Source organism: Anser cygnoides, chromosome 1, assembly GCF_040182565.1.
Source record: "Anser cygnoides isolate HZ-2024a breed goose chromosome 1, Taihu_goose_T2T_genome, whole genome shotgun sequence".
Classification (NCBI taxonomy): Eukaryota; Metazoa; Chordata; class Aves; order Anseriformes; family Anatidae; genus Anser; species Anser cygnoides.
Genome location: NC_089873.1, coordinates 87,220,514 through 87,247,514, shown reverse-complemented (window position 1 = coordinate 87,247,514; position 27,001 = coordinate 87,220,514). Strand labels below are relative to the sequence as shown.

General features: G+C 45.7%; 1 protein-coding gene and 1 long non-coding RNA gene across 8 annotated transcripts; one reads left to right on the top strand and one right to left on the bottom strand.

The window, feature by feature from the left end:
- Positions 1–19,172, bottom strand: GJA5 (gap junction protein alpha 5). Of its 4 annotated transcripts, XM_067001674.1 has the most exons (3): positions 19,033–19,146; positions 10,639–10,735; positions 1–2,931 (listed from the first exon to the last, which is right to left on the bottom strand). In XM_067001674.1, the coding sequence occupies exon 3, from the start codon at positions 2,876–2,878 to the stop codon at positions 1,769–1,771; it is 1,110 nt and encodes a 369-aa protein (XP_066857775.1). In that variant the 5' UTR covers positions 2,879–2,931; positions 10,639–10,735; positions 19,033–19,146; the 3' UTR covers positions 1–1,768. The 4 variants fall into 4 exon arrangements, with proteins under 4 accessions (XP_066857775.1, XP_013042995.1, XP_047927621.1 ...); XM_013187541.3 differs by lacking the exon at positions 10,639–10,735 and having other exon boundaries at positions 19,033–19,172; XM_048071664.2 differs by lacking the exon at positions 10,639–10,735 and having other exon boundaries at positions 1–2,963; positions 19,033–19,167.
- Positions 3,894–27,001, top strand: LOC106039991 (uncharacterized). Of its 4 annotated transcripts, XR_010833344.1 has the most exons (10): positions 3,894–5,234; positions 10,305–10,491; positions 10,595–10,792; positions 13,314–13,375; positions 14,824–14,939; positions 15,732–15,836; positions 18,430–18,547; positions 18,817–18,864; positions 23,154–23,231; positions 23,677–27,001. It is a non-coding gene; the product is annotated as an uncharacterized lncRNA (long non-coding RNA). The 4 variants fall into 4 exon arrangements; XR_010833346.1 differs by having other exon boundaries at positions 15,765–15,836; positions 18,435–23,231; XR_010833343.1 differs by having other exon boundaries at positions 15,765–15,836; positions 18,430–23,231.

The following is a 27,001-nucleotide window of genomic DNA, read 5'->3' as shown; positions in this document are numbered from 1 at the left end:
TGGAGTTAGAACTTTATTAGGAGAAACCTAGGCACAATGGACTAAAATCTCATGTTAAGGAGAGCGAGCACACAGGTCTTTTCAGGATTATAAAATACATGTTTATAAAACACCTTACAAACAACAAAAAAAGTTTTTTTCCCCCCCTCTGTGTGTGGTTGTGTTTGTGTACATACAGAGAACTGTACCAAAGCTGTGTAACGGGAGCAAGGACTCACAAACTTTTTCAGCAGCTGCTAAGAGAGGGAATGGCTTGGTCCCCTCACAAGCTGGTCCCAGGCCATTCACTCACACAGTCCAACAGCAGGGTAAACAATAAGGAGCAGTTTAGCTCTGTATGGCATCCCTCTTTAAAAGAGGAAGGTCAGCTCTGCAGTGAGAAAATGTATCTAGGGTGGGAGCTGCCTGCAGACCTCACCCACCAGGCTCACTGTGCAGTGCTGGGCTCCAGAGGCAGCTCTGGGAGGCTGCGGTGGAGGAAAGAGGTGGTCCATAGGTGGTTCCTTACACCACGTGCACCAGAAGTGAAGAAGATGACCTGATGGAAGAACAGAGATTTTCTGGGAGGACAGATATCATGGCTTGCAGTGGCTGGCGGGTTTGAGAGAGCAGCCAGGAGCTCACTGACGTGCGGGACCTGGAGGGGCCTCTTGCTCCTTGCAAAAGATGCTGAAGTGTTTTTTTTTTTTTTTTTTTTTTGTAGGGTAGTAGGGAGAAGACACAGGCCGTACCTCTTCTGCAGGTAAACAGAGGATGTTTTTCTCCCGAGTTGGCAGCTGTCAGCACCCTTTCAGCAGCATTCAGGTTGCTTGAAAGATGAGCATAAGAAGGGGAAAAATCACTTTGTTTCCGCTTGATGATTCGTCCTTTTTTACTAGGTGGACGTCTGTTCTCAGAGGAAAATCTCTATTTCTGTTAGTGGATGCCTTGCTTAAAATTGCTGACATAAGTATGTTGGGAAAATTCCCTAGTCTTCGTCAACCGATCATCTGAGCGATATCCCAGGGGCCAGCCTGCTGTGCTGGGGTAGGAATGAGGAAGGGAATCCAAAGTTAGACACGAAGCAGCTGTGTGTGGGGGGACCGTGGCTGTCCTTATCTATCTATGGGAACAGTTCTATGCACAGTGTCAAAAAAATTCAAGTAGAGTTTATCGTATAGGTAAACTGGTATAAAATATCCGGGCTCAGGTAGAGAAAGGGAAGGTTAAAAAGAGAGAGAACAAAGAAGAGAGAGTCTTTCTTTCAGAAAGCCCGCCGGTGTGTTTCTGCTCCCTGCAGGTGAGAGAAGCTTCAGCTCGGTATAATTGCCCAGTGCTGTAGCGAGTGTTGGACAGACATCAAAGGAGATGCGAGGGGGCTGAGGGGATCGAGGTCCAGTCAGTCTGCTGGATGCAGTGTCGCAGTGGATGGCTGGCCTTGCGTTTGGGGCAGCCAGGCAGCCTCAGGAGCGTGCTAGCCTGTGCTCTACCAGTCTGTGGTTAAGGATGGCAATTCCCCAGTCCCTGTGGGTCCCATGGTGAGAATATGGCCAAGAGCTTCACATCTCGAGACTGGTGCTTCTTCTCAGCCTTCAGGAGTGCGTCGTCCAGTGGCTGCCCCTGCCGTAAGCTGTGAGAAGTGTCTGCAATGTGATGATGACATTCACTGAGAAGGAGCAAGAGGGCATTAAAAGAGAGAGAGGTTAGTGGCAAGAGTCTGCGGCCCACTTTGCAGAAGTTTTACGAAGCGCTGAGACCACTCCTTCTCCTCATCCCTCCTGGCGACAAGTCACACAGACAAATCATCCGACCTCGCCTTGCTGCTGGCGCGGCTGGTCTTGCTGAAGCGGCGTTTCTCGTTGAAGTAGCTCTCGGGGAAGGCAGGCGCTGCGCACTCGTTGGCCACCTCCGGGCTCTCCGCATAGCTGGACTTCATGAAGGGCCCTTCACCGGCAGCATCTTCCTGGCCGTGGACCCTCTCGGTGGCGAAGTTGGCGGTGTTCTGCTGGGAGGCCATCTTGTTGCTGAAAGGGCTGATGAACTTCCCGTTGGGACTCGCCAAGCACTGATTAAAATCGGGCGGGGGAGTGTACATCTGTGCCCTTTCCACTTGCGGGGCGGACTCCAGTCTGCCAGGAGCTGTGCTGGGGCTGGGTTTGTAAGCCCGGGAGCACCTCTCTTTGGCTTTCTTCCAGCCCAAGTGGTACAGCTCAGCCAGGCTGAGGAACAGGGACAGCACGGCCACAGCCAGCATGAAGACGATGAACACGTTCTTCTCTGTGGGACGGGAAACGTAGCAGTTGACAGGGTGGGGGCAAGGTGCCCGCTGGCAGATGTACAGGGTCTCCAGGAAGATCCCATACAAGACGTACTGTCCCACAATGAAGGCCACTTCCATGGCAGTGCGAATCAAAATGCTGTAGACATAGGTGTTCAGCAGACTGCCCCTGAGGATAATTTTGCCTCCCGATTCATCCCAGCAAGACAGCTCGGCCTTCTCTGCCACAGGGCACTTCTGCTGGTAGTAATTGTCACCGCTGTTCTTCATCTCCTGGGCCTCTCTTTCTGCCTCCTTCATCTTCCTCTTCTCCTCCATGCGCACCGTGTGCATCGCGTGGCCCATGTACACCAGGGATGGGGTGGAGACAAAGATGATCTGGAGGACCCAAAAACGGACGTGGGAGATGGGGAAAGCCTTGTCGTAGCAGACGTTCTCGCAGCCGGGCTGCTGGGTGTCGCACATGAAGTCAGACTGCTCATCCCCCCAGGAGGACTCGGCTGCGGTACCCAGTACCAGCATCCGGAAGATGAAGAGCACGGTCAGCCAGACTTTCCCCACCACTGTGGAGTGCTTGTGGACCTCCTCGAGGAACTCGCCCAAGAAACTCCAGTCCCCCATTTCTGCTCACCAGGAGAGGGGAGAAGGCTTGAAGGCAGAACTGGAGACAGCCTCTGTGGGTGAAAATAGACAGAAGAGAGGGGTTCTAAGGAAGGTCAGGAAATGCCCAGCTGGGGATGCATGGAGTGGAATGATTTGGCTTGTGTCAAAGGAAATGTTTTTATTTGACCTGAGATTAATGAGTTCTGCTTTGCTGAAAACTTTGTTTCACATTCACCAAACCCTTTTTATAATAATAATTATTATTATTATTAAATAATAATATTATATTATATTATTATATATGTTATATATTATTAAATCATCATCATCATTATTATTATTAATCATAATCAAACTACAACCTGTTAAATGGGCTACTGCAATTTTGAGGGTGAACCAGATTTTTCCTTGGTTCAGAAAGTCCTTTCACTGTGGTCTGCGTACTGCATCCTCTGTGGCCTGTGTAGTTAAAGCAGTAGTTATCCATTTGCAAACTGCACTCTGGAGAATCCTTAAATGGATCAATCCTCTGGGATCTGGGGTGTACTGCTTGGTCTGGGCAGTGCCTTGGCATATTCATGTGCTGCATTGAGTAATATCTGCACTGACACTTGGAACGTGAAGTGCTTGCAGCTCTGAGCTTTGTGTCTGAGCTGAGTGTCACCACTGAAAGAAAGGCATAGAAAGCCTCCCTGTTGCCCACCTGCACCTTGCCTATGGGTTTTGCTTTGGTTTTGCAGTATCACCAGTTACAAGCATTTTATTTACAAGTTTGAGGTGTTTTGGATCTGTAAAGACTTTGGTGAGCTGTGCCAGTCCTGTAAACCTAATCTGCTGCCACTCTGCCATACCTCTTAAAATGGGAACTGCTGCAAAGTCTGCATGGTGGATCTTGCTCCCTCCTCTTTTCTTAAGCCCTGAGACAATATTCACTGCCCAAATGGCATGGACAAAGGAAACAAGCCTCCCTTGAAATACCTCCCAAGGACCAGCATCTCCTGGTAGGTGGTCTGCTGAGAGGAAAGGTTAGGTGGGCTGGTAGTGAGACTGCAAACTCAGGATGTAGGAGAACCCGCTTCAGTTTTGTTTCCGACTCTGGCAGACTCTTTCTGGCCAAGTCACTTAACCCCCCGGATAAAAGGAGAATGATGGGCTTAATCCATTTTTTGTGGGGTTCTGTGGGAGTATTTGGGTGATCATTTGATGCAGTTATACTCACCATACTGACCTTCCCAGGGCACTATCTTGTGTGTGGGTTAAGGGCTGGGCACTGTAAAGTATGCATTATTACCTTGGAGGTAATGTTCTCCCACAGTCGTTCTTTTTGAAAATGTCTTTTCAATAAATGTATGCAAAACTTAATAATCATCATAATGAAATACTAAAAGCACTAGACAAGGTAAATCCCAAAGCTGCAGGCACCAAGAGTGATAACTCTGCTTCCTTGTTTTCCCTTGTCTCCTCTTTAAAAGCCAATTGTTTTTACTGTGCAAAAATGCCTGTGGAGAGTAGACACTGTTAAATGCTGAAAATTTACTGCAGCGACGTTGTGTACATTTCCTGTGAGCAAAGGCTGGAGACCATACGATTGTTGAGGGAACAATACTCCCTCCTCCGGTTATGTAACTGATATAATTTATTGTAGCAATGCACATGATGATTTTTTTACCATTACTTGTCTGTGCGCGGTGTCAATCTGTGTGGGTGAATGGGACAAAGAATGAAAGTGGAATTCATTCTTAAACTCCTGCTGCTGCTGAGGGCTGCCCCGAGGACAGGTGAGGATTTCCCAGGTGAGGAGATGGGGAGGTGGTCATTTGCTGCCCTGCCGCCTGTTGGAAGCTGCGTGAGGAGGGAGAAGGGGCACGCCAGCAAGCTGAGGATGGGCTTTGGCTCTTTCCTGGCAGGCGTGCTGCAGTCGTGCTAATGTAGATCCTGGTGGCTGCTGGAGTATGCAGAAGCTGTTTCATCTGCTGCCAGCTGAGAACCAGAGGGGCAGTAATACACAAAATTGTCTTTCTGATTCTCTCCTTCCTTACATTGGTAAAACTGAAAAATCTGAGGGTCTGACTGCTGAAATGGCTTTGGTGCAGTTACTGCATTTGGGAGGAATTAACATATGGCTTTGTTTTGCGAGCACCAAGAATTAAATACAGGCAGTTAAATCAGTGATGGGTTTACAGAAAGCTGTACTGAAACCAGGATTTTTATTTATTTATTTATTTATTTTTTCCAGAGTGGTGACAAGGCAGCCACCGGCCTACAGTTCAGTGTACAGGTGCGTCCAAGGTCGCTAGGGTGTAGCACAACTGTACCACGTGGAATATCCCTTCCCTGACAGCGTAAACGACTGTGGGTGTCCTCATTTTTCCAGGTGAGTGTGTGTTGTTTGCAGGTGCCCCTATTGCTCCCGCTGTTGCTAGCTGACAGCTGTCTTTTCTTAATTCACCTTGCTTGTTAGTGTAAAAATTAAAACAGTTCTTCCTGTCTGTGCCAAGGCTGAGTTTTCCTTTTTGCCATGCGTATGTGCACTCGCAAACTGGGCACCTCTTTGCATCAGCTCTACCACGTGCAGGTAGATTGAAGTTTTACTATGGTCTGCTTTCCCCTGGTGAAGGCTACTACACCTAGATATTTGCAAACGTAAGATCAATGTGTACAGAACATGAAATAGGCAAGTGTAAGTGCAAGAGGAGTCCAGAAGTTTAAAAAAATAACACTGGATGTTAGAGTTACAGTCCCACAGTATTTTCCCAAAGGAGGTAAATCTGAATGATCCAAGGTTGGCAGCCATGAGGCTTGGACTAGGAAGTAGGGCCATTCCTTCTGTCCCTCCCTGCTGGCTGCTCCCCGCGCAGGCTGTTTGATGGAGGGGCTGCCCAAGGAGCCGAACGCCTCCTGCTGTGCCTGCTGCAGCCCCAGACAGAGCCTGTGGCTGCTGCGAGGGGGTAGGAGGACATGGGAGAAAGGGTGCTGGATACCAAGAGAAGGGGAGTCCTTCCTAGTGCAGCGTTTTTGGCTTAGCTGGTTTTAGTTATTAGAGAGCTATTCTTGCCATGCCAGCCCAAGGACCTCCGAGAACAACAGAAGAAAGCATCTAGTGCTGTGCTGCCAGCAAGCAAAGAAGAATTTTTGTCACCTCCTGACAGCTTTTCCTGGCTATACAGGACTGTCTCTGACACAGCCTTTCTCCCCGGGGCTTTACTATTCTTGGGAATTTTCCATATAGTTCCCCTTCCTCATTCCCAGACTGTTATCCCCACACGCTTCGGCCTCTCAGCGTGTGAGCATCTGTGGCCTTTTATACTCCTGCTTTGGACTTAATTGGACAAATCTCATCTCTCTCCGGCGTGACTCAGCGAAAAATACCTCGGGGTATCTTCCTGAGGTCTCGGCACCTGATAGCAGGCTGTCTTGACAGCCGTCGTGCATATTCATGCGGAGTCTCGGGCCGTGCCACCGCGCTGCTGTGCTCTTGGCTGGCAGCTTTCTGCTGGAGCAGCAGAGGGGCTGTGCGCAGTCACGAGGTCTTGGCAAGAGGAAACGTGTATGTGACAAAGCCCAGCGCAGCCCGGCACAAACCCAGCGGCGTGGCTGTCCCGGCTTCATCGTCACCTGGAACGCAATTAACGCTGGGAAAAACCAAGCAGCAAAACCGCAGACCAAGCGTGGCTCCCACCCACCTCGGGGCCTTGTGACTGCCAAATGCCGAGATAAAAATACCCTAGCAGGGATGGCACCTGCTAGTGCACCAGGCTGCCTTGCCAATAGAGTGCTGCTCTCCGCCATCCTCTTCTTGGGCTACCTTTTTCTGTGGGAGAGGACGTGTTCGTAGCTCTCGGAGCAGCTTTGCCCTTCCTGTTTATGATGCCACGTGCTCTGAATGAGAGGCAAGCACTCTGCATTTCTTTTTCTCACTCTGGCAGGGGGGCTGTGTTGGGCAGACTTGCTACAGCTGTGGGGAACTGCTAAGAAACTCACACCAAAGAGGCAAGAAGGTTGTTCCTGCACGGTTTTTTTCTTGATGAGAGTCTGTTTCCCCAGGAGTTGCTAGGAATTCACTGGTTTTCCCCTCTTTAGCAGACAGGCGAGACTATCAGCAGTGATATAAATAGCTGAGCTCCACACTTCACACTAACTTTTCCCACAAGGAAGGTGACAGGAGGTCGACATCTCTGCAGGATGTTTCTAAAATAAAGTGGAGAGCCTGACTATAATACTGTTTCTGCTCTCCCTCTCTCAGCTCACCTCTTCCCCTTGGCAGGTCCCAGGCAGGCTCAGAGAGGCTCTCTCAGCAGGGTGCGTTTGTGTAAGGGAAGGGAGGTTCCCAGAGAAGGGAGAGTCATGAATACGAAGTCACTCTATTTTTGCCCAAGGCCGTGCAGCAGATCCCCCATTTCGAGCTACTGAATGAGGAGGCAGCCATCTCCTCTAAGCACTGGGAAGTGTCAGCCCTGTTCAGTGGAGCATCCAGGTCAGCTGTGGCAAGGTCAATGCCTAGGAGTTGCTTGTGGCCTGCCTTCCTCCAGCTGTGTCACCTCCTACCAGGCCCAGGCAAGTGCGTGGCACAACAGATAGCTGCTGCAGAGGCATGCAAGCAAAGATCTTTTCCCCTGCATTAACAACTGGCAGGCTGCAGCCTGAGCTGAGTGGTCCCAGCCTTGGAAAATTGGCCGTTCACACCTGCAGACACTTCCAGCTCTGCACTGGAGGGTAGGTAACGCTGTCACTAAGGTGTCTCCAGCCCCCTGGTAGCAGTAATCCACTCTCTCAGCATCCCACACAATATAGCTGCTGTCATTTTTCAGGTTGGCTTTTCAGAGCTTTGGGACATAAATCAATGCTAAAGCCCACCTCAGGATGTATCTTTTTGTTCACTATTAACTGGCGTTGGCTCTTTCATGTGTACGTACAACAGATGAGCAGTGACACGTCAGGCATTGCCATCCAAACACCATCCCTCTGGCTTCATATGCACATATATGTGCTTATGATAAGTTTCTGCCTGAAATAGGCCAGTTCTTTAGCCAAATTTGTAACTCTGATCTGTGCATGGTTCTGCACTAAATAGGTCCATATTCCTTTCTGCTAGTTCCTTGAGTTCAAAGTCCTGTAAGCTGCAAGGAGATTGACTTTGACTCCTGTGCTCAAATCTCATAGCAGAGCTCTTTGTTAACAGCTCCTGTCCTAGAAGACAGACGTCCAATGTTTCTCATCTCCCTGCTCCTCCTGAGTTCACTGCAATTTCTGGAAGTGTCATGCTGGAATCCAGACCACTGGCCCTGCTTGTAGTTGCAGACAGCTTGTTATTCCTTGATGAGGTGTGCTTTCCCCCTCTCCAACTGTGGAAAATCTCAGAGTTCACAAAAAACGAGAGTGGGGGAGAAGATAAGGGAGCTGAATGACCTGTCACCTCCTGAACACACACACACCCTGACGCACACAGAGACACAGACAGAGGGAGCTCACTCAACACCTCCAAGTGAGTACATCAGGGATGTGTTACACACACAGATGACAGTATTATGTAGAATATTTTCATCTGAAGTGATGCTAGAAGCTGCAGACTTCCATTGTGCTGAATTGTTACTGCTTGTCTATACAGGATGGCTAATTTTTTTTTATTTTATTATTTATTCTTTCCCTTGGATAGGGTCAAATTGTGCTCTTATGTTCTTACATATCCAGACATTAGGGCCAAGCTCTGTCTGATGTGGATACAGAAGACCCAGAACAGAAAAGACCTCAAACACATCTGAATCAAGCTGAGGAATGAATTTGTCCCTCTGTGTTTGAAAAGCCTGCTTCAAATAGTTACGTGGTAGTGGTATCCAGGCTTATACTTAGCATGCGGAGAGCACCCTCTAATTCTCTTGGGATTCTCTCTGTGCATTGCAAACATCAGCCCTTAGCCAAACAAATGCAATAAAACTGGTCTTGGGATAAGCTAAACAAAGGCTCACATATGCTTTTTGCTAGAAAAAGAAATCAGTTCTCTCTCTGATGTAAATGCTACAAACAGGCTAATGGATATTATCCAGCCTATTCCTTAACTAACAGGTTGAAGAACATCCAGTTCAGGATGACTGGGCTTGGTGCTCTTGACAGTATATTTATCTCTGTAGGGAGAAGCTAGCCTAGATGCATCTGCAGCTGGTACTAAATTGGGCAGTGCTGTATACAGGAGAGAGGACAGCAAAGCAGGGCAGAGGGAGCTCCGGAAGATAGAAACATGTCGAGAAATTTAGGGACTGCCATAGTAAAGCAGTTCCTGAACTCTGCTGACAAAAATTGTTATTAAGCACTGCGTAGACAGTGGGGGAGGCTGGTGTAAGGAGACATGGAGGTGATGGTGGGCATCACATTGGGCCTGATGCAGTGGTAAAATACCTATTCTTGTGATTTTAGGCTGATTCACAGACTGCATGAAATGCAGCTCAGAACAGTGTCAGGATAAAACAGATTGGAGAGGTAACAGGAGAAGGAAAGGGCTCAAATTCAGACTTACACTATCCTTTATTCCCCCTTCTCCCTCAATGTCTCCCTGCCTATCCGTTCCCTGTTGCTCTCCCACAGTCAAGCTCCCCACTGACCCTTCTCTGGAGGGTCAGCTTTTGGTCTATTTTGGCCATTTAACTCTCTACAGCACCCAGGTTGCTAACACTTTCAGCTTTAGAAAGGGGAAATTTTCAGCAACTATTTACTTCCCACTTATACCTCGTCAAATCTCCTTTCTTGTTTCTGCCCGAAGATCCTTAGGATTCTCTTCACACCCCAGCCTCACGGCTGTAGCCTTGCTTCCAAGCATTTCATTTCTCATCCAGGGCAAAGTTAGGCTATAGCTTGTGAGTAGATTATTTTTTATACTCAGCATATATTCGAACATATACATATATATATGCCCTCTTCCCCTTTAAAAACAACTAATATTAAATTTTCAAAACCAAGCAGTAGGGAGCTAGCAAATGCTAGAGTTACTTTCCTAAGTAATCTTAATTCAATCTCGTTGTGCCTGTGCCTCCTAGCTATGAGTCTTTAACCACATCCTCACATTGTCACCTCATTCTTTGCACAGGATGCCTGCCTTATTCCGTGCCAGCCTGGCTGGGGCTTTCTTGAGCAGCAGCTATTCAATGTTTTGTTTTCTCCTTATTGTTCAGTGGGTGGCCTGTGCCTCATTTACTGTACATTATTCAAGTCCTGTTCTAAAGACAGAATTATTAGTTTCCTCATGGGTTTTCCTATGGCTTTCATCACAACGGTATCTGATCGCTTCACAATTATTAATTTACTTATTTTCATTACCACTCAGAGGTGAGGAGATGGTATTACATGAATTTTGCAGCTGGGGAACTAAGGCAGAGAGAGATTGAGATTAAAAATGTTCATTACTTTTGGAAGCTGTGTGGAGATGTTGCTAATCTGTTTTCTTTGGTGTACTTAGCACTATGCAACATATGTTCGAAGCAGAGCTCTCCTTGGTTAACGCTGGAGCAGGAGCATTTATCACTTCCACCAGTTAGACCACATCTAAGAGGCAGGCATCCAGAAGACAAGAGGCACCACCGAGGGGCCATTTGTGAACAAACACGGTTTAAGTGATTTGCCCCATCTCTGCACAGGAAATTGGAGTAAGTAGCAAGAACAAAAACCTGTCCTCTTGGACAGTTTTTTGTGATTTTAAATTGGAGACAGCTTTTCTCCCATGCTGCTATTCTCTCCCTTTCCCACCAGGCATCCAAATGCAGCGTAAGACCCTGGAGCTCTGGAACACTTACCCTGGCTGGACTGCTTGGCTTCCTGAGCCACTGTGCCCTTACAAAGGCATCTGCCAGCTTTTCCACTTCTAAGGGAGAAGAGCTTCATATGGAAATTCTGAGCCGTTCTCAAGGCATGTCCATTATGACAAAGATAACGAAGAAAGACAGAAATGTAAGTGTAAAACCCTTAGTTCTTACATTAAAAACCACTGACCCCTCTTTAATGATACACTGGAGAGACTTAGGGACATGCATCTCGGCTCATTACTTACTGTATGACATGAATATTTCTTTATTTTGTGAAAGAGCTGGCATATTAGAGTATTGCTTATAGAGATCTATGTGTTGTTTATCAATAGGCATAAAATTGATTTCTTTTCCTCTTCATGAATTCTTAGCTCAAAGATTGAAGTTTCTCTTGTGCCTCCTGGGAACTATTTCTAATTTTAAGCCTCTGTTCACGTGCTTCATACAACAGCACCCGAGGTGTGGAGCAGTCTCTGAAATATGCTCCCTAATGACATGGTATAGTGCTGAGTTACTCATTCCTTCTTGTCTATTTTCAATGCTTTGAGATAAGTCAGAAAACAAGGACAAACGTGCAGAATGTGTGAAGTCTCTCTGAAGGTCAAAAAGAGAAGAGAGTCTAGGGTAGGAAATTCTGTATTTCCTGACAAGGTTTACATTTTTCATGTGAGAGTCCAAAATACTGAAACAGTGTGATAATATATAGTGTTGAGTGGAAAAAAAAAAAAAAAGGCAAAACAAAAGCCAAATACTTATAGTAGCAGGAATACTTAACATAGTTCCCAAGCAACCAGAGTCTGATGAGTATTTTAAATCCCGAACCCTCAGGAATTCTCCTAAACTAGTGTTCTGCTCTCAAGGAAAGGGGGAAGAAAGTCAGAAACATTCTGCTTTCTTCACAGAGTACATTTTGAAAAGACCAACAGATGCAGAGTCGTTTGGCGTCTGGTACAAATACAGCACCTGTGTGAGAATTTTGAGTAACAGTTTAACCCACTCCTATCTGCACACACACATGCAAACATATATTACATGCATTAAGTCTTTTAGCCTTAAGGAGAGGTTCACATAGACAGCAGTAGGGAAAACCTTTCACATGTGCCTCCTCATCAAGGTTTTAGCATGAAGGAAGACTTCAGCAATTAAGGCTCATTTAGCCTGTTACTTTTTGTGCCTGAGGTTTATCCAGAAATGCTACTTACATAATCCTCTGGTGGTTTTTACAGTACTTCAGAGACAGAGGTACTGCCTCAGTTTACCTGAGCTGTTAAAATCTGAATGCCACAAAGCTCATTAGACACTGCAAATGACCAGTAAAATGACCCTTTGGGAAATCAAAGGGGTTACCAAAGTAACTATGCTGGATCAGATGTAGCAATTACCAGACAACTGGACACTGTATTTTCAAGCTGGGCTACTCTTTAAAACGTGCGGTTGCAATGCTGGAGATATTAAATTATGGAAATGTAATCGAGTAATTATGCCAAATGCAAATAGGGGAAAAAATTAGGAAGGCAAACAAAAAGAAGAAGAAGCTGCGAGTGGGAGCGGGTTTTTGTCCCTCTAGATCCGTGTGCCTCTTTGCTGAGGCTGCTCTGAGCCGTGCCGGGATGGAGAAGAAAGGCATTCCACCCGCGGTGCGTGCTGCACATATGATTGGGGGACACGAGCAAGGCACTTCGCTACATTTGAGTTATGTTCCCAGGGTCCACATCACAGACTGGCCAGGATACAATACTCTCAAGGAAAAGAAACGGAGGTATTTTGAAACTATTCTGCGTGCTTTGGAATATAGGCAGTTTACACAGACGCTTGATAAAGCGCTTATACCCTGGCAGCTTCTCACAGGTAAGAGTTCCCTTTGCCACTCTCCCTAGAGCAGCCTGACAGCATGCAGAAATGGGATCTAGCAGAAACTACAATTTGCACATTATAATGTCTGAAGATACGTGCGGCTTTTATTCTGCCATCCGGTACATGGCAATCTATTGGTATCCGTGTTTATTGCAGGGAGGCTCCCCTGTCAGTTCTGTGTAGCCGCCTGTGGCAAAAACGGTGTAATTTTTAAAATGCCCCAAACCCACCTTATTACTAGTGGGAATGCTTTGGATAGAAATGGAAAGAAAAAGTAGAATTCTTAAGTTGTTTTTGGCTGTCCTTCTTTTCCTGCCTCACCAAGTCCATCTCTCCCCTCATGCTGTTTTACCCTTGAGTCTAAACAGCTTGATCTCCCTGTTGATGCTCCTGCAGTTCTGTTATTTCCCTCTCATGGTTACTTACCTGATTTCCAGAGTCTTTTGTTCTGTCTCCTTTCCTTGCCTTAGCACTTTTCCTTTCTGTAATTGAGTTGAACTCTTCGTTCTTCTCAGTTGCTTGGTTTTATTCCTTTAGTATGGTTCTCTCTCTCTCTTCCCCTCTTTTTTCTCCACCCCTTTTCTGTGTCACTTTCTGTCTTCCCCACTGCCTCTCTTCTTTCTTCACCTACTTTTCTTGTCTCTCCCACCCCCTCCAGCTTAATCTTTCTATTTTCAAACCTAGTTTCCTGTTGTTTTTCCTTTAAGGATCACGGGTCGTATTCCTCCCTCTCCATGCTCAGTCTCTCTCTGTGCCACCCTCCCCATACTGACAGGATGCACTCACTGCTGACTTCTCCCTTTCCCTTCCAGTTGCTGCTGCCGCTGCTGCTGTTCCTTGCACCTCCTCCCCCAGATAACACGCCATGGTATAAGTAAGTCTTCCTTAATTGAAAAGAGACAGGGTCGCACCACAGCTATCCCAGCCAGACTCTGGGAAGGTTCTTCCACATAGGACATCGATGAAGGATATTTTTCTGACTCATTCAGGCTTAGGCAAAGCAGAATCCATGTGGAGCAGGGTCCTGTACCTCTCCAAGTAAGGCAGGGCTTGCTTTGCTGGCTTGGACCAGGGCCCCAGCATAGCTGTAGTCTTGTCCCAGGGGGCACTTGCTGCTTCCCAGGAAGGTGTCCCAGGCCCCCTTACGGATAAATAGAGAATAACCTGCCTGCCAGGCAAGGTGGGTTTTGACAAGCTGCCCCCTTCCCATACACACACACACACAGAGTCTGATGCATGAACCTTTGGGCCTGTCTTAAAAATGTTGTCTGGACATGTCTGAAGGTCTTATATTTTATGTATGTGTCAAATTGAGACTCTGATTCCTGCACACTGAACCAAGAGATGAGGGTGAATCAGAGAGGCCTTCTGGCTTTGATAAAGGCTGGTCTGAAAGAACCAGTGTCAGGAGAGCGAGATTTGCTTAGAAAACTGTGGTTCCCTGAGAACTGGCTTGCTGCACACAAGCTTTGGCTGGTGTCCCTCCAGCAATCCTTCCTGGGCTAGTTGTCTCCCATCCAGAACATAACTGTACAGCCTCTGTGCAGCAGCTAGTGTAGATCATGAAGCAAAAGTAGTCCAGAGACTAAAACACAGGGCTGGCAACTCTTCTAATCTAATCGTTGTTCTCCTACTAATTTAGTATCCCCTTTATTTAGAAGATACACAGTGCTGTGCAGAGGCTGCTCTGGAGTCATGTCCCATGTGGACACTCTCACTCTGAAGTTAAGAGTGCAGCTCCTTTTCAGGAGGGCTAATCTCCCTCCCGCTGAATCCTCACTGATGATTAGTACAGGACATGCAGTACATTCCCATAGCAGCTCAGAAAACTCCTAGGATGGGGAAACCCATAATAATTTGCCACTTCATTTCTAACTTTATTGAAAGGCTTCCCGTGTCTTCAAAGAAAATGGGAATGTTTCTGGAGTTGTTTTTCTCTCTCTTGCCTTGCAGTTTTATGCCTGTGATGAAATTCCACAGGAAGGAGAATATCAATGTTTTCATTAGTCTTTCTGAAGAAATTTCCGCTAAGCATTATTATTTAAAGTTTTGTTGATTTTATGCCAGTGAAATTGTCAAGAACTTCATCATATAGAAGTGTCCAAGAAAAGGTGTTAGTAGTACAGATCTAACTCACAGATGGCTTTGGAATAGGCTAGCTAAGGCTTGTCAAGTGTTTTTCATGTGCTACAGAGAGGCAATCCCTGCAAGTAAGCTGTCTGAAATGTAATATCCCTGCCCTGCCTTATTGAAACTTTGCTGTACACTCACAATGATCAGATCTGATTTTCCATGATCAATCCTTTGTGTTTCCTACCCCAGTATTGTCCCAGAGTGGTATACTCTTTCTCCTACAGAGTTTATCTCTGAATACTGCAAATATGCTGGAGTTCTATTGAATGAATATAGGGAGAAACTTTCTGCATCACGTACATGAGGTAACTGTTCTGAGCTCTCTCTCTTTTTTTTTTTTTTTTTTTTTTGGTGTTGAGGGAACTACTTTTTTGATGCACAGAAGGGAAATGGGTGAAGGCAGATTGGGAGGTAAAAGACAGGTGAATAGAGATGTCGTATGGATGCCTTAGCCAGCCACTCAGCGTGTCCTCCCCCCTCCTCTCTATCGTACTGCAGCCTCTTCTAGGGAAAACAAAGGTGTCATGGCAGCTTCTCCAGCTCCACAGCTAGTGCTTTGCCCACTGGTAAGCTGGGAAGAAGGATTTTTCCTCCCCTCCCCAAGAGACTGCTATGCAAAACTTTTATGACTCGAGTGAGGAGAGCAAGTGGAAGAGAATGCTCCCCCAGACAGTGGGGACGAGGAGAACAGCTGACAGCTTGCCATGTGCAGCTTGCAGATCTCAGCAGTTTGTGGTGCTGTGGAACAGATTTTGAAGGAAAGGAGAAATACAGGAGGTAAGGGGAAAATAGGACAGCGTGCATCATCTTTTGAGGAAAGGTAAAATTCCCTACCTTCTAGGTAAAAGAAACATAGCAGACCATATCTACCTAGACTTCAGTGAGGCATAAGATCCCAGAAGAAGCAAATTATTTTAAAAGACTCAGCTGAATAAGACAGGGATTATTAGAAAAATCCTCCAGTGGGTAAGAGAGTGATGGAATTGAAACACAAGTTCCCTAATAGGTTGAAAGAAAATTATCTGTGAGGCTGCTCAAAGATTGCACTTAGGACTGATCTTTCTTAATATTTTCATTAATTACCTTGACACTGAAAGTAAAAATGCTAATGAAATCTGCTGATGGAACAGAGCCTATCATCAGGACAGAGTTGATTCCAGCACCAGGAGAACTGAAGGCTCTCCACAGCTGGAGTGATAAAGGTGAGCTTAAATGGGAAAGTGCGAAGTCAGACACTAGCAATCTCTCCAAGCACTTGGAAGTTCCTAGTTGGCATGACAGAGAAGGGGAAAGTCCTGCATGAAGGCTTCCAATGATGTGATGGGGGTGAAAATGGCAAGTGAGCTTCCAGGCCAGAGCAGTATTTCCAGTTGTAGCGAGTAAGATTAATGTCATCCAAGAGGATGCAAGGACCCCCAGGAATACTGTGTGCAGTGCTGCTCACCCATGTTCAAGACATTGAGCCTGGAACAGGTGCAAAGAAAGTCAACAGGGTGATTAGAGGAATGGAAAGTCTCTCGGCCAAGAGTATGTTTACTTATCAGTCACAGAAGTGACTGCAAACAGATATCTGAACTGATTTGAAAATAGATGAGGTACCAGGACGACCTTCTCTGCATTAATTATTTCGCACTGAACTTCGTGCTACTGCAGCTACTCGGAGTAACTAAAACATCGTGTGATGTGCCCGCAGGGTGAATACTGTAAGGCAGCTTAGTTACTTAGTCTGGCAGAGCAAAGGTTAAGAGAGGAGAGATTTGCTGCCTATAAATACTTTTTGGAATTGGGGGTTGGGCAAGTAAGTGCTAGGGAGAGAGAAGAGCTACATAAGCTAAAGGACAATGTGGCATAAGAATAAATAGATATAAATTGGCCATGAATGAATTTAGGTTGGAAACCAGAAGGTTTCTAAGCAACAGAGCAGGGAAGGAGGTGCTGGAACAGCATTCTAGTAACAGAAGTGAGGGTGGAAACCTAATGAGATTTAGGGTAGAGCTTAGTAAGTTTAGAAAAGGCCATTTGTTTTGTACTCGCCTGTTATTCAAAAGGATTGAACCTGATAAGCCAAGAGGTCCCTTTTTCATTCTGTTTCCTGTACTTCCCTTATTGCCTTATCAGAGCTGCTCCCTTTCACGCAGAAGCCAGGTAAATCCTGAAAAGAGTTTCAGTGTGATGAGCTTTTCAGCATTGATCCCGTGGTTATTTAATGGAGTATTCCTTCTGTGTCAGGGATTTAAACAAATAAAATGGGCAAGCCAACACAATGCATGGAGAAGATCTGCAAACATGCAGCAGTATAGATGAGAGCTCACATATGAATGTGCTTCTTCACATAAAGCAGATGTTCTTGCAGCATCTGGCTTTGCTGTAAGGGTGTTTCAAATGTCGGTAAATGTTCTCCTGAGATCTGAGAACTTCAAGAGATTGTCTGAAGGGTAAATAACTTGTGCTTTCCTGCTGATACAGCGGACTTCCCTTGTGAAACGTTTTATCCAAAATCCCCTGGCATGGATATGATTGAAAGAGAAGGAGGGAGATAGAGGTTCTCTGCTGTAGCTTAAACCTCTGGAGACAGCTTGAAGGCATCCTCCAGCAGGAAGCAAATTCCCAAGGACAGACTGGGCCCAAGGGAACAGGAGTAGCATGTGATGATAGGTCCCTGAATGAGGGGGAATAGTTTTATAGTCACAATTCCTTCTTTAGTAAAAGAATAAAAATAAAAAAATCCCCAATTGATTGCATTATTCATGGACATTTTTGCCTCAGTTTCTTTCCAACCAGTATTTGGTTCACATGGCAAGGCTTTAGTAGTGGGGGGCTGCAGGGGTGGCCTCTGCGAGCAGAGCCCAGCAGCTGCCCCATGTCAGACCAGAGCCAGCTCCAGCTGACTCCAAAAGGAACCCACTGGTGGCCAGAGCTGAGCCAGTGAGCGATGCTGGTTGGATCTCTAGGAAAGCAGAGTTAAGGAAGAGAAATACTGCTGAGACACAGCAGCTGGGGGAGAGGAGTGAGAACATGTGAGAGAAGCAGCCCTGCAGACCCCCAGGTCAGTGCAGCAGGAGGGCAGGAGGTGCTCCAGGCAGGGAGCAGCAGTTCCCCTGCGGCCTGTGCAGAGGCCCCTGGTGGAGCAGGCTGTCCCCCTGCAGCCCATGGGTCCCACACGGAGCAGATCTCCACGCTGCAGCCCGTGGAGGAGCCCCCGGTGGAGCAGGTGGAGGTGGCCTGGAGGAGGCTGCGGCCCATGGAGAGCCCCCGCAGGAGCAGGCCCCGGGCCGGAGCTGCAGCCCGTGGAGAGGAGCCCACGCAGGAGCAGGGGTCTGGGGGGAGCTGCCGCCCGTGGGGGACCCGTGCTGGAGCAGTTTGCTCCTGGGGGATGGACCCCGTGGTACGGAGCTATGTTGGAGCAGTTCTGGAAGAGCTGCTGCCTGTGGGCAGCCCCCACAGGCTCAGCTGGGGAAGGACGGCATCCTGTGGGAAGGCCCCACATGGAGCAGGGGCAGAGTGGGACCATGAAGGAGCAGCAGAGACAAAGCATCAGGGACTGACTGCAGCCCCCATTCCCCGTTCCCCTGCACCATCCGGGGGTGAGGAGGTGAAAGAGGGTGAATGGGGGGAAGGTGTTTTTAGTTAGCTTTCAGTTTCTCATTCCTTGGGTCTGTTAGCAATAGGCAATAAATTATATTTATCTTCCTATGCTGAAAAGGTTTTGCCCATAACAGTAATTGGTAAGCAATATCCCTGTCCTTATCTCAACCCTTAAGCACTTTTTCATTGTGTTTTCTTCCCCTCTTCGAGGACAGAGAGTGAGAGAGCAGTGTGGTGGAGTTCAGCTGCCCATCAGTGTGAAAACACCATACAGACCAGAGTACCAAACCAGCAAAGAATGAGAAAAGAAGAAAAAAGAAACAACAAGGTGTGAAATATCACTGTGTCAGTCTCATATGCCAATAAAGTTTTCAGCAAGAAAATCTGTAAGAGGCTTTCATCTTAGTGAGGAGAAATGACCATCTAAAATGACCACTAGAGCTTAGTTGTCAACTTTATGTTACTGGAAATAAAACACTGTACTCTCACAGCTGCTGCTTCCACCTCCCAACTCTAAAACATCTCCGAGTAGCGGAGAAGTGCTTTGCAAATAATAATGTAATTACACCTCTCATAAACACTCTCCTTGATTTACAGGTGGAGGAACAAAACCATGGAGAGCCAAAGGATTTGTCCAAATGATTAGTAAGTCATTTTTAAGCAAGGAATCCTCATCTACCTAGCCACCAGACATTCACCTTGTCCTGTAGATTTCCAGCTAGATCAATTACTGCTTCACACAAATACATGTGTATGCATATACACCTATAGATATTTCACAAAGTGAAAAGAAAAGAAAGAATAGACCTTTACCTCTTTTTGCAGAGCCAGTACAGGTAGAGATAGGAGCAGGTGAAGCTGACCAAAGGGTTAGCTTTAGCACAGCCCCTTGGTCTTGCTGGAGCCCACCTCTCTGTCACTGTTCGGCTCCCAGAAGAGATCCGTGTCTGAGGGAGGACACTATGGATAGGGGAAACAAACCCCAGTCAGCTCCCTGGGACTCAGCCTCCTGCTGTGGTCTGACACTGGCTCACTGGCTGGAGATTCCCTCAAGCCTGAAGGACCGATGCTGGGGGAGACTGGCTTCTGAGCTGTTCCTGACATGCACTGGCAGCTGTCTGCCTGCTATTCTTTTAAAGAGTCTTCGTGGATCAGGATAAAAATGTGATCTTACGCAGGCGGCATTGTAAGCACAACTTGGCTCACGTTCAGCTCTTCCTCTGGCTCCCAGCTACTCTATTTTTAATGAAGGAATTTGAGGCTATCAGAAAGGAAGTCAAATTGTTTTAGGAAAACAATAGAAAAGCAACTTAAAGTTTATTAGCTTCCTGTCCAGGGCCTGGGACCAACTTGTCAAACTTATTAGAGCGATGGCAGAGCTATTTATTTAAAAGGGCTAGCGACAAGACTCACAATTTCATTCCTGTTTAGGCCTCGGTGAAAAACAAAGGAAAGCCATAAAATAATATCTGAAGGGAGCAGATGGCTAACTGGTAAATGGTGCAAGTAAGGTTGGCCTGTGAACCATTCATGGTGTTCACCAGTGGAATGGCTTTGGTGGGATTTTGTTATCAGGTGAATGTCCTGCATTCACAGTCCTACCCCAACACCCCAAACGCCTCATTGTGGTCCAGATTTTCAAATTGAAATCTCACGCCTAAAATTACAGATATGGCAGGAAAAGGTCTTCATTTAGAGCTTCTGAAAGGAGCGAAACAATACAGCAGGTCTGTAGAAGAGCCAGGAATAGAACCCAGGTGTCCTTGATCCTGTGGGGCTACTTGAGCCCCCCAACTGTAAAAATATTTATATCTTCAGAAGCAGCTGCAGTCTGCTGCTCTGTTTAGCTGCCCCAAAGTAGCAGTGCCATTAAGTCACTGAACACATGCTGGCATGCGGCTATGGAGAAGAATGGACAACCACACTATTAGACTCTCAAGCCAAAAATGTCCACACTGTCTGACCCTTTCTAAGGCGTTCCATCATTTGCAAAGAAAGGAGAAGAGAATAGAACAAGTAACTGAGAAGCATTTACAAACTCTGCTTAATGAAAAATCATCCGCTATTTTTTGGAGGGTTTTCTGCTAATTGTGTTTTTAGCCTGCTTCCAGGGAACGTATAGGAAGAACTCACCTTTCCTTTCAATAGTGCAGTAGGAGTCTCTAGAAACTCACACGCTGAGAGGTACAGAGTGCACAGAGCTATGCACAAAAGCTTTGAACAACTCAGTAACCACTTTCCAGATGAAAGGAAGAGGAGCCCACCTCAAAGATTCTCTTCCTTCTTCTCCTGATTAGCTTAGTTAAAAGCAGGAATGCATAACGACAGTGATCTCTGAGGCCTAGGGCAATAGCACATCTTGCATTGGCAAGTGGTAGAAGATCTTGGCTTATGTTTTCCTTTTAATTTAGCCAGGTTAGATGCTTATATGAGGGTCAAAGGGAGTGCATGATCTCTGGAAAGACCTAGGAAATTGGGTCTTAAACTTTGTAGTTTTACTGTAAATGCAACCACCTCTCATTTACATTACATTTACGTTTACCTTGCTTGTAGGGTATTCCTACAGCTTTTAGAATATTTTGCTAGTTTCTGTCCCTCTGAGATACTTCCTTGGTAAACAAATCAACCAAGAAACCTCAGAGAACGGTGCAGTATCTTAGTTCACTACAGTCTGTAGGTGTTTACTTTATTTTAAGTACGTTCTTGAATTGCATTGATTTCAGTGAGACTTGATAGCCTGGAAGTCGACCACCCTGCACTGCTAACCAGGCCAGCTTTGCTAGGGGAATTCTGAGGCAGACAGCAGCTAGTCAATATACTTCTCAATTGCCTCTGCTGTAAGGGATACTACATGTGAATCACGAGATGGTGTTCTGGCAATGGGAAATATTTTATTTGCACTTATTGGAATCTGTGTCACCTACACCGGTATCATTTAATTCACACTTTGTTCTAATAAGTAGGAACCCCAAATGTATTCTGTGAGAGCCTTTTTGTCACTCACTCACCACTGTTGAACTCCCAGTAATCCCTGAGGCTGGGATCCTGCAAAGACTTGGTCATGTAAGTAATTTGATATAGTCACAGCTTGGGGCCATTCACGTGGGTAAAGGTCCCTCTCCATAAAAGCATCATAGAATGGAAAATGTTGTAGATTGTTGAAGCTCCTGTTTTTCCTACCAGGAGTCATATGGTTTCCCAGAAGCTTCTGGGATGGCAAAGGTTGCCAACCAGACAGATGCATGGATGCTGAGGAACATCTTACCCTGGTAGGTTGCCACATGCTGCCATGTGGTGCCAGTACCAGCACACAGTTCCTGAGGTGTGCTCTTCCATGCTGGGGTTAGATAGCTGTGCTGCTGTGAGATGTCCCAGCTGTAAAGCTTGAGCTTATTAAGAGGCTGCCTACGTAACACTGCCAGCGTAGAAAGAATCACGGGCACACCTCTCATCATAAAGAGAACTAGGTTTGTTGTGGGGTAGAAGGACCTCGGTCTGCTCCATACGTTCTCTGTTGGGGTACAGAGAAATCAGGACTTGAATCTGCCCTGAAGGCCAAGATATCCTTAGAACTTTCCCTGGAAGTGAGTTTCAAAAGAAGAAACAGTAAAAGAATATGAGGAAAAAAAGATGTGCTTGGAAGTGGTGAGTGAAGATGAAAAGTAAACAGTCTGAGTTATGGAAGAAGTCTCAGATGGTGCTTACTGTTCCCAAGCAGCTTGTTCTCTTTTTGATGGTCTGAAAGCATTTCAAGACATGACCGCCTGGGTACAATTAGGGACTTAATCAATTGCACAAATTTATGAGTAATGGTTCTCCTCACCAGTTCTGTGATATGTGTTGGCTGGATTCTGAAGCCTTCTGCGAACAACGAGAATTACAGCAAATGGAGAGGGCAGGAGGACACTGCTGGCCCAAGCAGAACAGAAAGCTACATTTATATTAGAAGACCAAATATCCATGTGCTACATGCACACACACACACGTATACACACACGGAATAAAATTATATTTCTTTTATTGGCAAGAGCTCACAAACTAGCCCAACTCCCAGTGGTGCAGAGCGTGCAGGAAAGTTGCCTTACAAGGGGTTTCTCTTTCCAAAGTGTTGACATGAGGTCAACCCAAGGGAAGCAGGCAGTCCTGGTGATCATGCTGCACCTTCAGTGTGCCTGCTTGATGGCAAATAGACACACTTGGATGCATTAAGTACCTATACTTGTCAGCCTGGTGTCCTGAATATTTTTTAGAGGAAAGCTTGGAAGAGGTGTGTATTCAGTTTTGTTTTCTGGAAGGGCGAAGGATTTGGTCAATTCAAATCTCCTTAATTGTGTTGCTGGACACCTGCATTTCCTGGTAAAATGCCGTCTGCTTGACGTTCTGTAACAGCCCCCGCTGCCCAGGAGAGGTGACAGCCTGCAAAGGAAGCAGGTGTGCATGTTAGTCACCTACAAGCCACAAAGACAAGGAAGTGACGGCCACTGCTTCTTCTCCATGGCCGCTCAGAGCCACGCTGAAACACTGCGGGGCTCTGCAGATGGCCATGGGCAGCGCCCACATTTAAAGCTATGAGGATTGGCTTGGGGTTGGGGGATTCTCTGGGCATTGAAGTACTGCTGATGGTATAACGTAGGACCCTCCCCACTTAAATTCCCCTGTAATTTCATTTAAATTCTCTCCCCTTACTCCTCATACACAATGTGATGCAGTCTGCTCTAATCCTAACTAGGGATTGCTCCGTATAAAGACAGGCACTGCATTCTCACCAGTCCTTTGTATGCTGTATATTTGTGTTTTTAACGCCAGCAGAGATGAAGATGAAGGGTGATCATTGGACACCTAGCTGAAAATCACATGCAAAATTGCTAGCCTGTACTGAGGTATATCCTTCGTGGCTTGCTGGTACTTCATCTCTCTGATTTCGTGATTGGCAGATGATACCAAAGTGTGCTTGCACTGTGCTAAGACTCCTGTATGAGCTCGTGCAGAAACCTGGTGATAAAACCTGACAAGTAAGTGGTATCAGACACGAGTGTGTAGTTTGCTGGTGTTTATTATTTTTCTTAAAATGGTGGAAAAGCAAGAGATATGTAAATCTGATTGAAACAAGCTGAGGTAGCTATAAACTAATTGTTTTTTTTGAGCTAAATCTGGCAGTTCTGTATCCAAAATATAGGATTTGGTTGCTTTATGATAAAAGTGATTTATTTTTCTTAAACAACAAAACCAAAAAGATGATAAAAATTATGACAAAAAATATTAAAATCATGAATAAAGTTTTTCCTGGTCAGGGATGATGTTTTGTGGCTTTCAGTGTGTGTGAGAAATGGAGATGCCTAAGCAATGCATGCTAGTAAGATAGGTGGTTTTTGCATGTGATAGCCACATGAATGATACGGGTGCTTCCTATAATTATCCTATGCCTATCTGAAGAAGAAAATAAATTGGTTCTTTCAGATCAAAAGGAACCCAAGACGGATTTTTTGACAATGTACTCAGTATTTAGGAGTGCTGTCTCCAAACCAGGAATGCCACGGGATGTGCCCTCTGAAAGAAATCTTCAGAGTTGCAGCAGTTAAAAACCACGCAATATTGCTCACAAGAACCAGAGAAGAGAAAAATGGGAAGCCTTGATGTTGTCTGCTGTTCCCACACTCTTCCCACACTTTCCTCTCAGGCCAGCTTTGTGAAGAAACAAGTTTCTCTCGCAGGGAAAGTAACAATTGAACACAGCAGGGAAGAAAGATGTTTTGCAATGTGCTGCATGAAATGATGCAGTATCACTCAACTAACATCTGCTAAAACGTTCTTAAATAGCCTCATCTTCTTGAGTCAGCATTTCTAACATCAATAATTTTATTGGTAATAATCAGTAAGGTCTGATATTTGCTGGAAGAGGATGGATGGCTGCACTGGGGGAGGAAATCTAAAGAGCTTTGAAGTATGCTGATAGAAAAAATGCTGAGGCAACATCTCAATTACTGAGTTGAGAAATCTGCACTTCTTTGCAGTTCCCAGATTGTTGGGAAAACATGAGGAATGCCACCTTGAGAGGAATTACTGGTGTTTTTAATGCCGTCAGGCTCTTAAGAGCTGGAGCTCTCCACAAATGCTACAATCCAGTGTAAATCTAACACCAGACTTCAATGTTTCTCTTGAAGATACTGTGGCCGGCCCATACTGCTCACATGAGCTGCTTTCTCTTGCACTCCCTACACTCTCATTCCAAAAAACCTTTGAGAAGAGGTCTCCCATTCCTGTCTAACAGGTCTGGGCAAATCCAAGCCAATCTTCCAGTCAAATCCCTTCTAATCTGGGCCACACAACTTTCCTTCCACCCAGGCAATCCTTCCCATTTTTCCTCCTCTGTTCAGATCCTTGCACTAAAAAAACCTTGAGAAATTGTGTCACATGATTAAAAGAAATTATTTTCCACTTTAAAAAGTGGAACCACACAGAAATTCCAGCACAGGACTGACACAAGATTATCTTTCAGCTACTGAAGTGATGTGAAATAGTAGCCTGCAGCTGTGTAAGCAAATTGACCAGCATTACAGGAATCCACAAAGAGGTCGATTGTGATCTGTGGCTTGCTTTGTGCAGGTATCGAACTGGATGGGAACTTACATTTTGTTTCCAAGTGCAACAAAACTGTGAGGTGGTTCATCTGGAAGACTGTGATTGGAAGACTGGAAGACTAAATATTGATGAGAGACTGCTCTGCTCACTGGCTTAGAGGGCAAATGAAAGCGCAGTGTATGTCTGTTTGCCTCTCCACTCCCTCCCTCAGACCCTAAGCAGGGTGCTTTTGTTCATGCTGCACTGTGGGAGCCGTTATTAGTCAGGCCGGCATCTGATCCATCCTAGGGGAGCATCAATGGCCTGGAGAGAAATTGGCAGAGAACATGCTGACAGTTAAACAGTACCAATGATAGCAGGATCATATTGGAGCCTGTGCTTCGGTCCTGTTAGCTTGTGAGTTATAGATGTGCCTCCACTGTCTGAGAATAAGTTAGGTTTAGAAGAGGAAGAAGGTCAGAAAGTAAGCAGTGAAAATATGACTGCACCACTGAGCTCAAGGAGAGATGAGCTGTCCTTTAAATTGCAACCTGCTACATTTATTGGATTGCCTTTTGGACTGTGGAATAATGGGTAAGATGATGGATTCTTCAACTTGTGACTGCCAAAATATGTGGATAAGGACATAATCAACATCTTCACTAAGCTTATGATCTGATGCAGAAGATGTTTTGTTTATGTCTGGACTCATGTGTGGGTCAGTGCTAGACCTGGGATTATTCTCACAGAGATGAGTGTCTCTATCCTGTAGTGTCTATGGTGTCTGGATGAGCAGAGCAAGGCAGCCTCTGGGCTTCAGCTTACCAGTCCACTGCACAGCTTGCTCTCTACTAGGCACTGAGTACAAGCTGGCATGGAGGCAGGATAAGCAACCAAGGTAATAAATAACAGTATAAATAGTCCTGAGATAACTTCAGAGAAAGTCCATCTTTGAAAAACAGTATTTGTGTGCTAACATGGTTCTTGTAGAAGGAGGGCTATCACCTTCACCTAAAAATTAAAAAAAAAAAAAAAAAGAAAAAAGTCTATCTCAGTTGTCCGTTTGTTACAGACTGAAGTAGGAGAACCTTGTCTGAATCCTGACTGGTTTTAAACCTTGGTAAGGTTAAAAATATTTAGAAAGAATTATATTGAATCATGAAAGCCTACAGAGAAAGTTGGTATGCTCACACTATGACCAAATTGTGCATGCTTACACAGACACATGAAGCAACGTTATAGAGTGTTTCTAGATGCTGGAATATGTGTTTAGTGTCTACAAAGAGCATGTCCTATGTCTGACAGTCCACTTTGCAGTGCCCTGTCTTTGAAGTGAATTCACATGTTGATATTTGTCCAGTCAGTGCCTGAATGAGTTTCATTTTTATCTTAAGGGTGGATGAAAACAAAGACCCTCATATGCATATATGAGGTCACATCTGAGCTTCTAATGCAAGTGAAGAACAAACCTACAGAGAATATAAAATCAGTAGCCAGCTGTACATCTCTGATGGGAGGCAGAAATATTTCGGCTGGCTGAAAACCTGCTTGGTGGTCACTGCCCCCTACTCAATCAAATTGGATGTTTTCAAGTACTGAAGTGTGATGCTTTTTAGTGCATGGAGAATTACCAGGGAACCAAAGACTTTGCTTTATTCCTACCTGAAGCTACCAGGAAATTGTATAATTGTCCATCAGTTCATTTGGTAGAAGCTCGTGCTTTTCTGAATGGCAGGTTGCCAGCACATGGACAGTTTAAATGGAGATAATGCAAGTGACTACACATTTGTCTGGTTCTGTTGAATTCTTGTGGTAGCCACTGCAGGCTGGAGCCCAACCTGGCTTGCAAAACCTGCTCACGCATGTTAAAGAAGCTTGGTCGATGATGAATCTGTTCTCTGTGCTGTGCTACACCATTTACAAACCCAATGGCTTCTTTATAACTTGGGTAAGTAAGTATGTAGGAGCTGCCATCCCAGCAGCTACTGGGGCTCAAGGAAAAATCCAAGAATTTTTAGCAGCAGAGATGTTTTCTTTCTGCACCTCTCTGAACTCACTGGAGCCTGAACACAACTCAAAAGAAATGCGGGATTGGCCCTACAGATCTCAGAATAAGGCTCTTGGTTTGAATGCCTTTCCTTCACTATCAGACACACCATCTCTGGTTCCCAGAGACCCCTCTACTCAGCTCAGTGATAAAAGCACTTTTTAACACCAAAGCTGC

What these genes read in the sequence shown, in the direction of transcription:
- GJA5 (XM_013187541.3), bottom strand. Translation starts at nt 2,878, where the DNA reads ATGGGGGACTGGAGTTTCTTGGGCGAGTTCCTCGAGGAGGTCCACAAG.